The sequence below is a fragment of the Scyliorhinus canicula genome, chromosome 13 (genome assembly GCF_902713615.1).
Source record: "Scyliorhinus canicula chromosome 13, sScyCan1.1, whole genome shotgun sequence".
In the NCBI taxonomy this organism is placed as follows: domain Eukaryota; kingdom Metazoa; phylum Chordata; class Chondrichthyes; order Carcharhiniformes; family Scyliorhinidae; genus Scyliorhinus; species Scyliorhinus canicula.
In genome coordinates, this window is record NC_052158.1 from 159,333,894 (window position 1) to 159,348,308 (window position 14,415).

Consider the following 14,415-nt stretch of genomic DNA (forward strand, 5'->3'; position numbering starts at 1 on the left):
CAGGTACATCTTAAACACAGCCTGCACTTTACAAATGCAGTACTCCATTTATCTTACATTTGTACAAAGTAACACAAGTTAAGGGCTGACCCCCTCTGGTGATTCTCATGATGCAAGGTTTAGTGCAATTTAAACCACATCCCAAGTAACCTCAATGCATCTATCCCATAATATCTGCCTTTGATCCTTAAACTGAATTATTTACAGTTCAATTTCCGGTGTATTTACAAATGGAACAACACACGGCAAATTGTGACACTGTGCCAAATACCAAGACAAAGGTGTAACTTTATTGTAGTTTAAAAATCCTTGGAGCTTCTACGAAGGGATAGTGACTGCATCAAAAACCCATGGTCGGCCACCTGTAGCTATGCTGTTCATTCTCTCACCCCGACTGCCCCATCCCATTATACCGTAACAACACCCCCCCCCCCCCCCCCCCCCAACCACACATACACGGTTCCCTTTGTGGCCAAAGTCAGCACAAAATGTAGCATTCAGGGAAGGGTTTACTGGAGAGGAATCTGGAACCAGAAAGTCTGGCAGGGCATGAGAGATCAATGCTACACCTTAACCCCAAGGAAACGGAGATGAGGCATTTCAACACAGGCCGGGAGTCACACTGGACTGAGTGTCGATCAACTGAGCTGCCAAGGGGATGTCCCTTCACTATCACCTTCTCTTTAAAGGACAAAGTTTCTAAAAGCAGAAAACTTTATATTAAAACATGCTGTTCATTGTATTTCAAACTCTGCTAGGAAAAATTAATACCACATCCCTGATTTTCACCCAGAGTTTCATCTGAAACTCACATCCATTGCCTGCTGTGAAACATTGTAACATTGTTAAGACTAAAACCAAAATAACCCCCCCCCCCCCCCCCACAAGTGATTCAGTCTTAAGCAGGTGAAGTTTAACTTTGTACAGATATCCTGATACACAAAAACAAAGTCATCTCAAATCAAAACACCACGAGGACAAAATTCCAACAGCAACACAGGACCCATGGGTGAATCTTCTGTGCTCGCTGAAGGCAATGGACACAGTAAAAAAAAGAACTCTTCCAAAGATAGGACACTTGATAGGTAGAAATTCAGTCCCAAGGGCATCCAGCCAGTCTCTTACCAGCTGGTCAGTGTCAGGCCCAGGCCCTCGCAGTATTAAACATCATACACATTCAGAGGAATGGCATTGGTCTAAAATAAAAAGCCCATAACACTTGTTGCAATATACATAAAAAAGGTCTACAGTTTGAATCAGGCAGTACCTTCAGAACAGAGCTGCATTAACACTTTTAAAGATTTGTGCATCCAGTAACAGACTTGCCTGTCCCCACCAATACTGTCAGTACCGTACCCCAGTGTTATGCAGTCACAGACCCATCCCCACCAGTACTGTATCCCAGTGTTATACAGTGACAGACCCGTCGATAGTAACAGACCCGTATCCACCAGTACTGTACCCTAGTCTCAGCGACAGGCCTGCCCCCACCAGTAATGTAATCCAGTGTTATACAGCGACAGACCCGTCCCCACGAGTACTGTACCCCAGTGTTATACAGTGACAGACTGCCCCCACCAGTACTGTACCCCAGTATTATACAGTGACAGACTGTCCCCACCAGTACTGTACCCCAATGTTATAAATTGACAGACTGCCCCCACCAGTACTGTACCCCAGTATTATACAGTGACAGACCCATACCCACCAGTACACTGCCCCAGTGTAATACAGATAAAGTGCTTTGTCCAGCAACACCTGACGCTTAAAAAGGTAGAATCTGAAACTGGAGTTGGGTGTTACTACAGCTCAAATGGTTCTGGATGAGTTTATGAAGAGATGGATTTATTGGAAGGTTGCTGTGTTACTATTTGCATGATAGCAAATAGATTAAGGCAGCATTAAAGTGAACTATACCAACCAAACATTTGAGGGCGAGATTGCCAAGGTCTATGGTCCATCATATTAACAAGAGTTCTACTAATGGGGTATGGCTGGAACCTTTGCTCTGGCGCATACCTGACTGCAGTGTTGCATTTTTAGAAAGCCCCACAAATGGGCACAAGCAATGTGAGAATATGGAGGAGTCCATATTAGCTTTTCTTGCCGTCCACACTGGCACATTACTCCAGAAGGTGTGGGAGACCTAACCGGTTCCCCCTCCTCATAACCTCTTAAAGTTGAGCTGCCTGTTTGGTTCAATATTGCACCATGTACTTGGTCATCGGGAGGAGTTTGGCGAGTGGAAGAGGAACTTTGAAGATTAAAGCTTCTGTAAACAAGCTGCCTAGAAACTAATCGCATCAGAAACAATTCCTAACAACCAATTTCCATTACTTAATAAAAAAATTCAAATTGCATTTTTCTTACTCGGATGGAAGGAACAGGAAATAAAAAAGGGACAAAATGTAGTGTGTTGAACCACACACCTATCCAAAGGTTGACCGTGTGACATATTAACAGAACTCTACACCTAGATGTTTGCATAGCGACTTCTCAAACTCAAGGCCTCAGCCTACTCACATGACCATTTTAATCTTTGGCGATTGGTTCTCTCTTTCTTACAAGGTGGTCTAACGAAAGTTCAGGAAAGGTTTCTCGGCCAGGTTTATGCTCAATGGACATGTTTGAATGACCTTGCTATAACTCAAAAACCATCCCCATTATTCCCCAACCTTCCAACCCCATTCACTGGCAGTCCTCTGCAAAGTACCAAAACTCACTTATCACCCTTTGTTCCACTGACATTGGGGCAGAAACAACACCAATAGTAACAAATAATCCATGGCATTTCCTGATATCTCTTTACTAGAAGTCCTGCTTCTTAATCACAGATCTATTTTAAATAGGACAGTGCAGAACAGGTCACTGTCTTGGTCCAGTCTCTAAGTCACAGATTTTAATGAGATTACGATCAAAAGAAGAGGAGATTGCGAAGGGTTTGGGTGATTGAGAACAGGTTGATTATACACATTCAATGTACGGTGAATCCTGCACCACTGAGTTTTATCAAGAAGGCAGATGTTCAACGCCTGACCAGATAGGGTAGAGTTGGTCCCACAAAATTCTCAAAACACCTTCTCCATTTTGCATGATTGTCTGTATGGCCTGATAGAACTGCCAGGCCTCGGACTAGTCATTCACTGAAGCGTTTCTTGGGCCCAGTTCGCGCTCGATTGGACCTCCTAATGTCCTGCTTGGAGTCCTTACATTTCTGGCAGATGAAAACCTCAGGAACATTCGATTTTCTGATTTTAGCGCAAGAGAGGTGGATCCAGGTCCCGCACTCATTGCATTCAATCATCGGCCTGCCGGCAAATGGCTTCATACAGAAACACGTGATCAGATCCCAGGAGTCGTCATCTGAAAGGAGCCAAATGGTCAACATATCAGATCCTCAACATCAACAAGAATGACATCTAGATTTGAGGTTGATCCCAAACTGTGGTGGGCAGGGGAATAGCCCATGCCGAGGAGGACCGTAACACATTACAACATGACATTAAGAAACTTACAGAATGGGCATATAATTGACAGATGAATTTCAATATAGAGCAAGTTTTGAGAATTACATTTTGGTAAGAAAAGAATGGTCAAAATATGAAATTAAATAGGTAAATACCACTTTGGTGGCAAGATGGATACAGAACTGACTCAGTCACAGAAGGGTATTTTTCTGAATGGAAAGTTGTGACTAGTGGTGTTCCTCAGGGATCTGTGTTGGGGCCTCTGTTATTTGTAGTATGCATAAACGATTTGGAGGAAAATATAGCTGGTCTGATTAGTAAGCTCGCAGATGACACTAAGGTTGGTGGAGTGGCAGATAGTGTTGAGTATGGTAGCCATGATGTGGAGATGCCGGCGTTGGACTGGGGTGAGCACAGTAAGAAGTCTTACAACACCAGGTTAAAGTCCAACAGGTTTGATTCACCTGAGGAAGGAGCTGCGCTCCAAAAGCTCGTGTTTGAATCAAACCTGTTGGACTTTAACCTGGTGTTGTAAGACTTCTTACAGTGTTGAGTATTGTCAGAGGATACAGCAGGACATAGATAGGTTGGAGACTTGGACAGAGAAATGGCAAATGGTGTTTAATGCGGACAAATGTGAGATAATGCATTTTGATAGATCGAACATTGAGGGGAAATATACCGTAAATGGCAAAATTGTTAGGAATATAGAAAGTCAGAGATCTGGCTGTGCAGGTCCACAGATCTTGAAAAGTGACAACGTAAGTGGACAAGGTAGTCAAGAAACCGTACAGAATGCTTGCCTTCATTTGACGGAGCTTAGAGTAGAAAAACTGATAGGTCATGCTACAGTTGTATAAAACCTTGGGTACGGCCGCACTTGGAATATTGCACACAATTCTGGTCGCTACACTACCAGAAGGATGTGGAGGCTTTGGAGAGGGAGCAGAGGAGGTTTATCAAGATGTTGCCTGGTCTGGAGGGTGTAGCTATGTGGAGAGGCTGAATAGACTCGACTGTTTTCATTAGAAAGACAGAGGTTGAGGGGCGACCTGATAGAGGTCTACAAAATTATGAGGGACATGGATAGAGTGGATGGACAGGCACTATTTCCCAGGGTAGAGAGGTCAGTCATCAGACGGCATAGGTTTAAGGTCCATGGGGCAAAGTTTAGAGGAGATGTGCGAGGCAGGTCTTTTTACGCACAGTGGGGAGTGCCTTAAACGCGCTGCCAGGGGAGGTTGTGGAAGCAGATACTTTAATGGCGTTCAAAAGGCATCTCGACAAATACATGGACAGGATGGGTATAGGGGGATACATCACAAGGAAGTGCTGAGGGCTTTGGCCAGGGGTGGTATCATGACCAGTACAGACATGGAAGGCCGAAGGGCCTGTCCTTGTGCTGTATTGTTCTTTGTAAAGCAAAGGGACGTTCAAGTACAAATTCTTAAATCACTAAAAGCATTGCGGGAGTGAGACAAAAGCCAATCAAACAGCTCTGGTAAGTTTCTGAAAGTCTTTCTTGGGACGTGTGCATCACTGGCAAGACCGGCATTTTTTGTCCATCCCTAATTGCCTTTGAGAAGGAGGTCCTTAGTTCTGGTATAATTCTTTTTCCCAGTGCCTCTATATACTTTTTATAACATGTCAGCGAGAACTGTACATGGTACTCCTACTGTGATTAAACAAGTTATGTCAAACTTGATTAATCGACATGGGGTAGACAGTGGTATGATGTTAATATCACTAGGCTAGTAATCCAGAGGCCCAGGCTAATGCTCTGGGGAGACGGGTTCAAATCCCACCATGGCAGCTGGTGGAATTTAAATTCCGTGAATAAATCTGGAATATGGAGCTGGTCTCAGTCATGGTGACCATGACAACTATTATTGACCGTCGCAAAAAAACCATCTGATTCACTAATGTCCTTTAGGGAAGGAAATCGGCCGTCCTTACCTGATCTGACCCGTGATTCCAGAGCCACCGCAATGTGTTTGACTTTTAACAGTTCTTGGAAATGATCTAACAAGCCAGTTAGTTCAAGGACAATTAGGGATGGGCAACATGGCCTTGTCCATGAAATAAGGAGTGAATGGCCTCAGACCTACCAGTTATTCACCAGAAAGAAAAGAGTTGGAGGACTGTGCTGGAAATATTTACAAGAAAATTGGGACACCCATGTGCAGGGTTCAAGGAGAGCAGAAGTGAAGAGAAGGTGGTTAGCACTGTTGCTTCACAGCACCAGGGTCTCAGGTTCGATTCTTGGCTTGGGCCACTATCTGTGCGGAGTCTGCACATTCTCCCCGTGTGTTTCCTCCGGCTGCTCTGGTTTCCCCCCACAAGTCCCGAAAAACGTGCTGTTAGGTAATTTGGACATTCTGAATTCTCCCTCCGTGTATCCGAATAGGCGCCGGAATGTGGCGACAAGGGGATTTTCACAGTAACTTCATTGCAGTGTTAATTTAAGCCTACATGTGACAATAAAGATTATTATTAAATCAAATGGATGTTAGGGAGCATTTGGCTTGGGTTCTTCAAGAGTTCAATGGTTTTGAGATCCTGGAAAATAAAACTAAATGGATAGGGTACACTGTGGTTGAAAAAGATTGAGAGAATATATCTCAGGAGTGATATTCTGAACGTTTCTAAAATAGAGACACAAAGGTTGTCTATTCAACTTCACTATCAGCAGGTCCATCAGGAAATTTACCTTCAATCTTGAAGTTTTCTGTGGAGACGGTGTCTCTGTCAGGAGGAGGACCTGTAAAGTAAATATAACACTGAGTTAGTCATCTCCCTTCTGAAGGGTGTTGCTTCATTTAAAGAAAGTCTTCAAACTTCTCATTGAGATTAGATCCCAACTTCATTTCGCCTGTCTATATCCCTCAATACTCTTATCGATCAAAAAAACATCAATCTCTGTTTTGAAACCAAGGAATCCTTGTTTCACAAGCAGAGACCACCAGCATTCACACCGAGACCAATGTTAGGAATAAGCAGGTGCACCTGAAGGTCTAGAATGCACAAATCCAAGAGAACATTCCAGCAGATCCCATCACAGCCAACATAGGTTGCCAGTCAATGCAAACTCCCTTTGCCAGATAACTGATAGAAACAAAGCAACTTGCCTTTATGACCTCAGTTAGCCTTAACATTTTACAGCCAATTAAATATTTTTGAAGTTCAGATTTAATGCAACTAATTTACACACAGCAAGATTCCACAAATGGCAATGTGATATTGACCAGATAATCTGATTTCAGACATTGTTTGAGGGGTTGGTGAAAATTGAGCAGGATACCAGGAACAAATCCCTGCTCTTCTGAAAAATAGTGGGTGGGATTCTCCGTCGGCCGACAAAATCAGGAAACGCGATTGGGTGGAGAATCAGTTCAGACGTCAAAATCACAGTGGGTGCCCATTTGACGGCAAATCGCAATTCTCCATCACCTCAATAGCGGCGCCAACGCGTTCCGAAATGCTAATACAATATACACTGTTTTTATGTCATTAGCGGGCCTGACCCGGTATTCTCCAGGGCCTCCACGATTCTCTGCCTCCGATGGGCCGAATTCCCGACAGCGTGGCTCACTTGTGCTTTCAAAAATCGTGAAACCAGCACCATGGCTGCTGAGGGAGAGAGAAGGGGTACGGAAAGTGTCCAACATCACCATAGTTTGCTGACAGTTGTGTCGCTGGCGGGGGAGTGGGCCGAGGTCGGGGGGGGGGGGGGGGGGGGGGGGAGAGATTGCTGCGGCCTGCAAGGCAGCCATGCAGCTGTGCATGTGCCCACTGTGAACTTAGGGGCACAGGTCCTATGGATGACCCCCCACAGGGCACCACCCCTAGGTGCCCTCTGGGCCCAGCCGACCCACCAGCAGGATGGCGTGCACCAGCGCAACCAGTGCCATCTTGTTGGATAGCTTGATAACATTCATTGTTTAGGTAGACGCAGTTTAAAAATTGGGCATTTTGGCGAGGGACTGAGGTCAGCACGTTAGGTGGGGGGGGGGGGGGGGGGGGGGTAAAAGGGACAAGCTACTTCCTATTGTCCATTCAGCTCTGCTACTTGGGACCAATTCCAGCCCTTTAACTCTTTCAAATAGGAGAAAATAAAAGATTAGCAATTGTAAGTTAGATTCAGAATGTTGCCTAAAATAATCTGGCTAATTTAGAACTTATTCTTGGTTGACTTTTCATTTTCATTCGGCCATCCGCACAACCCCAGCAATATATTGCCTGAAGTTATTGCACAGAATATATGCAAAATGAATGTGTGAGATCTAGCAAGGCTGCAGAGGAGAAGAACCCTCGGGCTTTGTATAGCTTTTCCCAATCAACCTTAATGGAAAAGGAGAACCATTATACGGCCTCTGCTCAGGGGTTACAGTAGTGACGGGCGTGGCGGGGGGGGGGGGGGGGGGGGGGGGGGGGAAGAGAGATGATGTCTGGTCCTTGAAGCCCTGCAGCCCACTCGAAGGTGCCCCCTCCCCACTGTGCTGTTAGGTTGTGTGCAGTCCACTTGGTAAAGGTGCTGTGAGGTTGTGAGTTGCAGGACTTTGTCCCAGTGATGATGAAGAATCACTGATCTGTCCAAATCTCGATGGAGAGCTAGTTGAAGATGATTTCCCCGTGCAACTGCTGTCCTTATCCTTTAAACTGGTGGAGGTGATGGGTTTAGGAGACACTGCTGACACCTATTAAAGCTGCTAGGATTAATTTGCACAGCCTGATAGGTAGTGTTACTTTTCAGCTGGTTTTGGGTAGCAGAGTCAAGAGCAACCAACTGGGTGGAAAATCCATTGGAAAAGATGGGTTTCTTTCCGAAGTGATCCTCAGGAATCTATTAGAATACATCAATTCTATCTGTTTGATTTGGGATACCAAGTGATGGCTGGTTAGTTTTCAATGGGGACATTGGAGGGCGACATGTGGCGCAGTGGTTAGCACTGGGACTGCAGTGCTGAGGAGCCGGGTTTGAATCTCGGCCCTGGGTCACTATCCATGTGGACTTTGCACATTCTCCCTGTGTCTGCATGGGTTTCATCCCCACAATCCAAATATGTGCTGGTTAGGTGGATTGGCGACGCTACATTGCCCCTTAATTGGCAAGGAAAATAATTGGTTACTGTAAATTTATCAAAAATAGAACAATGGGGACATTACAGATCAGCCCCATTTCACCATCACCCAATCTTCACAAAGAAGCACTTTTTGTGGACAGAACTCCTTAGGTCATGATTGGGACAAGAAAATCTGACCGACTTCCCACTTCCCTAACTGACGCTCACCAAGGCCCAGTTACAGAACCCCAAACTGCTGTGAGCTGCTCACAGCACCAAGCTCAGGTTGCACATCCAACAGGGTGACTTATCCAATACCTGTTTCTCCACACAGCACAGGAACACACTTGGCAGGACGTTCTGTGTAAGAAATTCCCCCAGCTCCTGACTCCTGGCAGTGCAAAGAGCCTCTCCTTATTTCCTCCAGCAAAACCCCGTATGATTCCAAACACTATTAAATCTCCCCTTAACCTTCTCTGCTTCAAGGAAAACAATCTAGGCTTCTCCAATCTCTCCGCATAACCAAAGTCCTTTATCCTGAGTACCATTTATACCAAACACTCAGATTTTCAATTGTTTGAAAATGACAAAACTTTGGTACTTTAGAGATTTAAACTTGACAGAGAAAAGCACTGTTGAAGATTTCTCCTTTTATTATTCTGACATTAGATTGTTATTTTATTCTGAGGCTGCCCTGCACCTCGCTCCATTCCCCCCAATGTTTACATTGTAATTTCTTCAATTATCTTACCAGAGTCCACTGTGGTTTCATCTGGCTCGCTCACCCCCAGTTCTTCGCTGAACTCCTCCTCCTCCGCTTCTTTTTTCTCTTCAGCTTCCTGCTGTTCTTCCTTTTCTGTTGCTTCTGGCTTTTCTTTCCGATCTTCCTGCAGTTCTTTCACCTCCTCCTTCAAAGTTCTCTCTGCATCTGCTACCTCCTTCTCAAACTTTTCCAGCAACGAGCTTGGTTTGCTCATCTCTTCAGCCTCATGTGAGAGTTGAAGTGTCTCCTGGTCTGACTCAGTCTCACTCTGGGGCGCCTTTACAACAGTTTGTTGGATCTCTATTGGTTTCGTGATCTCAGCTGGTGGCTGGGGCATAGCCTTCCTAACGTTTTCCAAGCTGATTCTTTTCCCACTTTCAGGACTCTTCCTCTTTCTCACCCCGTCCAAACTCAACCTCTTCAAGGATACCTTTTTCTTTTTAAGTTTCTCAGTCTTGGCTCTCTCTGGACTTTCAAACAGGGAGCTGGTGAAATTCGGTCGCTCCAGCAGTAGGCTGTCTGACTTGGCCCGCTTCATCACTTCTTTGTCCACTGTGCATTTTATTTTTTTGCCGCAGTGCAGAATGTGGCAGTCCGAGGAGCGAGAGGACTCCCAGCTATCGCTGTCCAGTGTGCTCCCAGTGCTGTTATGAGGACTCAGACTTGCATGGATCCAGGGGTCGTGCTGAGGAGGGAGAAGGAAATAATGAATTAGAAAAAAAACACAGGAGAAAAAGCAAGATCAACTGTCTTTCTCGTTATTTTCCAGTGAGATTACTGTCCATAATAATGTAGTAATTCCAGGGCTAATGCCAACTACAAGCTACAAGTTAACTACACACCACACATGTTAATACTGATCACAAGTACCTCCAATAGGAAGTCTAATAATCTACATCCCAGAATACTTAAGGAAATGGCTCGAGGATGCATAGGTGGTCAGCTTCCAAGATTCTATAGACGCTGGAACGATTCCTACAGATTCAAGGGTTGTAACACCACTATTTAAAAAAGGGAGGTAGAGAGAAAAGAGGGACTTATAAACTAGTCAGCCTGACTTCAGTTGTGGGAAAATTCGAGAATCCAGCATCAAACATTTTATAGCAGAGACTTGGAAAACAGTGGCAGGATCAGACAAAGTCAGTGTCAATTTATGAAAGGTAAATCACGCTTGACAAATCTATTGGAAGTCTTCAAGGATGAAACTGCTAGAGTTGTCGCGGGGGAGCTAGCAGATGTGGTTTATTTGGACTTTCAGAAGGCTTTTGGCAAAGTCCCACATAAGAGATTAGCGTGTAAAATTAAAGCGCGTGGGATTTTGGGAGTGTATTGAGATTGAAGGAAACTGATTGGCAGGCAGGAAACACAGTAGGAATAAACAAGTCTTTTTCCAAATGGCAGGCAGTGACCAGTGGGGTCCCGCAGGGATCAGTGCTGGGACCCCAGCTGTTCGCCATATAATGATTCAGATGAATGTACTAATATCTCCATATTTGTAGATGACACAAAGCTGGGTGGGAGGATGAGCTGTGATGAGGATACAGAGATGCTCCAGTGCGATTTGGACAAGTTGACTGAATGGGCAAATAAATGGAAGATGCAGTATAATTTGGATAAATGTGAAGTTATCCACTTGGTAGCAGAAAGGGGAAGTCAAACTATTATCTGAATATCCATAAGTTAGGCGAGGGAAATGTGCAATGAGACTTGGTGTCCTCGTACACCAGTTGCTGAAGGTAAGCATGCAGGTACAGCAGGCGGTAAAGAAGGCAAATGAATACTGGTTGTCATAATGAGAGGATTCGAGTAGAGGAGCAGGGATGTCATGCTGCAATTATTCAGGGCCTTGGTGAGGTAACATCTGGAATATTAAGTACCATTTTGGTCTCATTATCGGAGGAAGGATGTTCTTGCTCTAGAGGGAGTGCAGAAGTTTACCAGACTGATTCCTGGGATGGCAGGATTGTCATACGAGGACAGATTGAATTGGTTAGGATTATATTCACTGGGGTTCAGATGAATGAGGGGAGATTTCATAGAAACCTATAAAGTTCTAACAGGACGAGACAGGGTAGATGCAGGAAGGATGTTCCTGATGATGGGAGTGTCCAGAACCAGGGGCCACAGTCTGAGGATACGGAGTAGACCATTTAGGACAGATGAGGAGAAATGTCTTCACCCAGAGAGTGGCCAGCCTGTGGAATTTGCTATCACAGAAAGTAGTGGAGGCCAAAGCAATGTATGTTTTCAAGAAGCAGTTAGATATAGCACTTGGGGTGAAGGGGATCAAAGGATATGGGGGAAAGCGGGATTAGGCTATTGAGTTGGATGATTAGCCATGATCATAATGAATGGTGGAGCAGACTTAAAGGGCCGAATGGCCTCCTCCTGCTCCTATTCTCTATGAAGGGTAGAAGGAGGTGCATTTGCAGCATGAACACCAGGACACACCAGTTGGGCCAAATGGTCTTTTTCTGTGCAGTAAATTCTATATAATTTCATGGATTTTAAAAATATATTTGTACTAAGACTTCTTTCTGTGCTGGTTCCTCTTATTTGGAACTTCAGGAACCATTGGTTTGGAAAGATTGTTCTGGAGTACAGGTTCCCCCCCCCCCCCCCCCCCCCCTCATTGGTGATCAAATCCTAATCCAGGAACGAATGTGTGTTGGTTTTACATTTCAAGATCTATTAGTAAATGGGGACAAGCATTTGAATCCATGCAAGTTGTTTAAGATGCTGCTATATGCAGCCAAGTAACTCACACAGAGACATCTTACCGCCACTTGTCCATTGCATCTCCCTGCCCCTTACTTTCATTCATTCTTTGAAGCGTTTTTGGTTGAACAGCCTCACTCCTTATCCTGATCACCGATATCCACAGATGTGCATACAGACATCTTTTTGCCTTCAAAACCCTCCCGAACTCTCACGTTGGCTCAATGTAAACGAGTATTTACACCTGGCTCAAGTTTCAGCTACAGCTTCACTGCACCTCCTCTCCACCTCAAACTTTACAAAGATTTCAATTGACTTTAAATCTCTGCCTCGTGTTCTCTCACAGCTTCAGGAACAAGGAATAATCACCACAGGTTCTCGCGGCACAGCAAGAAGCTATTGACCCATTAACAAAAGTTAAATGGGACATTTGATCAGAAAGTAACAATGTAATCCTGTAACAAACCATAACGTTATCACTTGCGAGCAATCCCTCTCATACACTGCTGATACGTGAGGGAGTGATGATAGTTACAAGTTCCCACTAACTTGTTGTGTCTGTATTTCCTGGGATCACCAAGATTAGCAGTAGCACAGTCAGTCATTGTGCTGGCAGTCCAGTAAATGTTGCATGCCTGGACATCAATATTCCACAAATATTCTACCCATACAATAAGATTTCACAAACCTTTTCCCAAGAGAAGTCTGAGCTGACAATTAGTGCTAATGATCATTATAAGGCACGTTGAACTAATAAGTATCCCCAGTTTGGCCAGAGCAGCAACCTCAACACAACCTGATGTGTACCACAACTCCAGCTTGCCCGCATTGTCCTGTCTCCCTGAATCAAGGTAATTTTGCCTGCAGCAAGCCTATGGATTTATTGTAATCAGACTTCATTTGGACTAATAAGGTTCATGATCAAGGACCTTTGTTTAGTTCTGAAGAAATATCCTTGACTCGAAATATTAACTCTTATTTCTTCCCTCCACAGGTTCTGCCAGACTTGTTCATATTTCCAGCGCTTTCTGTTTTTATTTCAAATTTACAGCATTATTTTGCAAGATATATTGGTCTTGGACAGGTTGCAGCACAGATTCACCAGAATTATTCAAGGGCTTTAGAACATAGAACAGTACAGCACAGTACAGGCCCTTCGGCCCACGATATTATGCCCACCATTTATCCTAATCTAAGATCAACCTAACCTACACCCCTTCAATTTACTGCTGTCCATGTGCCTGTCCAGAGTCGCTTAGAGTCCCTAATGACTCTGACTCCACCACCTCTGCTGGCAGTGCATTCCACGCACCCACCACTCTCTCTGTAAAGAAACTACCTCTGACATCTGCCCTATACCTTCCTCCAATCACCTTAAATTATGTCCCCTCGTGCCAGCCATGTCCACCCTGGGGAAAAGTCTCTGGCTATCCACTCTGTCCATGCCTCTCATCACCTTGTACACCTCTATCAAGTCACCTCTGTTCCAGTGAGAAAAGCCCTCGCTCCCTCAACCTTTCTTCATAAGGCATGCCCTCCAGTCCAGGCAGCATCCTGGTAAATCTCCTCTGTACCCTCTCCAAAACATCCATATCCTTCCTAAAATGAGGCAACCGGAACTGGACACAATATTCCAAGTGTGGTCTAATCAGGTTTTATAAAGCTGCAGCAAAGCCTCGCGGCTCTTAAACTCCTGTTAAAGAAAGCCAACACACTATACGCCTTCTTAACAAACCTATCAACCTGGGTGGCAACTTTAAGGGATCTATGTACGTGGACCCCAATATCCCTCTGTTTCTCCACACTTCCAAGAATCCTGCCTTTAACCCTGTTTTCAGCATTCAATTTTGGCCTTCCAAAATGAATCACTTCACATTTATCAAGGTTGAACTCCATCTGTCACTGCTCAGCCCATCTCTGCATCCTGCCAATGTCCTGTTGTAACCTGCAACAGCCCTCAACACTATCTACAACTCCACCAACCTTCGTGTCATCAGCAAACTTACTAACCCACCCTTCCACTTCCAAGTCATTTATAAAAACCACAAAGAGCAGAGGTCCCAGAACAGATCCCTGCGGAACACCACTGCTCACCGACCTCCAGGTGGAATATTTTCCGCCACTACCACTCGCGGTCTTCTTTCAGCCAGCCAATTCTGTATCCAGACAGCCACATTTCCCTGTATCCCATGCCCCCTGACTTTCTGAATGAGCCTACCATGGGGAACCTTATCAAATACCTTTATCAATGCGTCTTGTTACATCTTCAAAGAATTCAATGAGGCTTGTGAGGCATGACCTGCCCCTCACACAGCCACGCTGACTATCTTTAATCAAATTATGTTTTTCTAAATAATCATAAATCCTATCTCTTAGAATCCTTTTGCTCACCACAGACATAAGA

The 14,415-nt window shown here is 44.7% G+C and overlaps 1 protein-coding gene across 1 annotated transcript in view; it reads right to left on the bottom strand.

Annotated features, from left to right (window-relative positions):
- Positions 1-433: 433 nt before the first annotated feature.
- LOC119976125 (PHD finger protein 23A-like) overlaps positions 434-14,415 on the bottom strand; it is a 48,017-nt gene continuing 34,035 nt past the window's right edge. The window contains exons 4-6 of the mRNA XM_038816310.1: positions 9,282-9,978; positions 6,178-6,228; positions 434-3,363 (exon numbers count right to left, since the gene is read on the bottom strand). Coding sequence (XP_038672238.1) covers positions 3,137-3,363; positions 6,178-6,228; positions 9,282-9,978 — 975 coding nt within the window. The 3' untranslated portion in view covers positions 434-3,136. The remainder of the gene's footprint in view (positions 3,364-6,177; positions 6,229-9,281; positions 9,979-14,415) is intronic.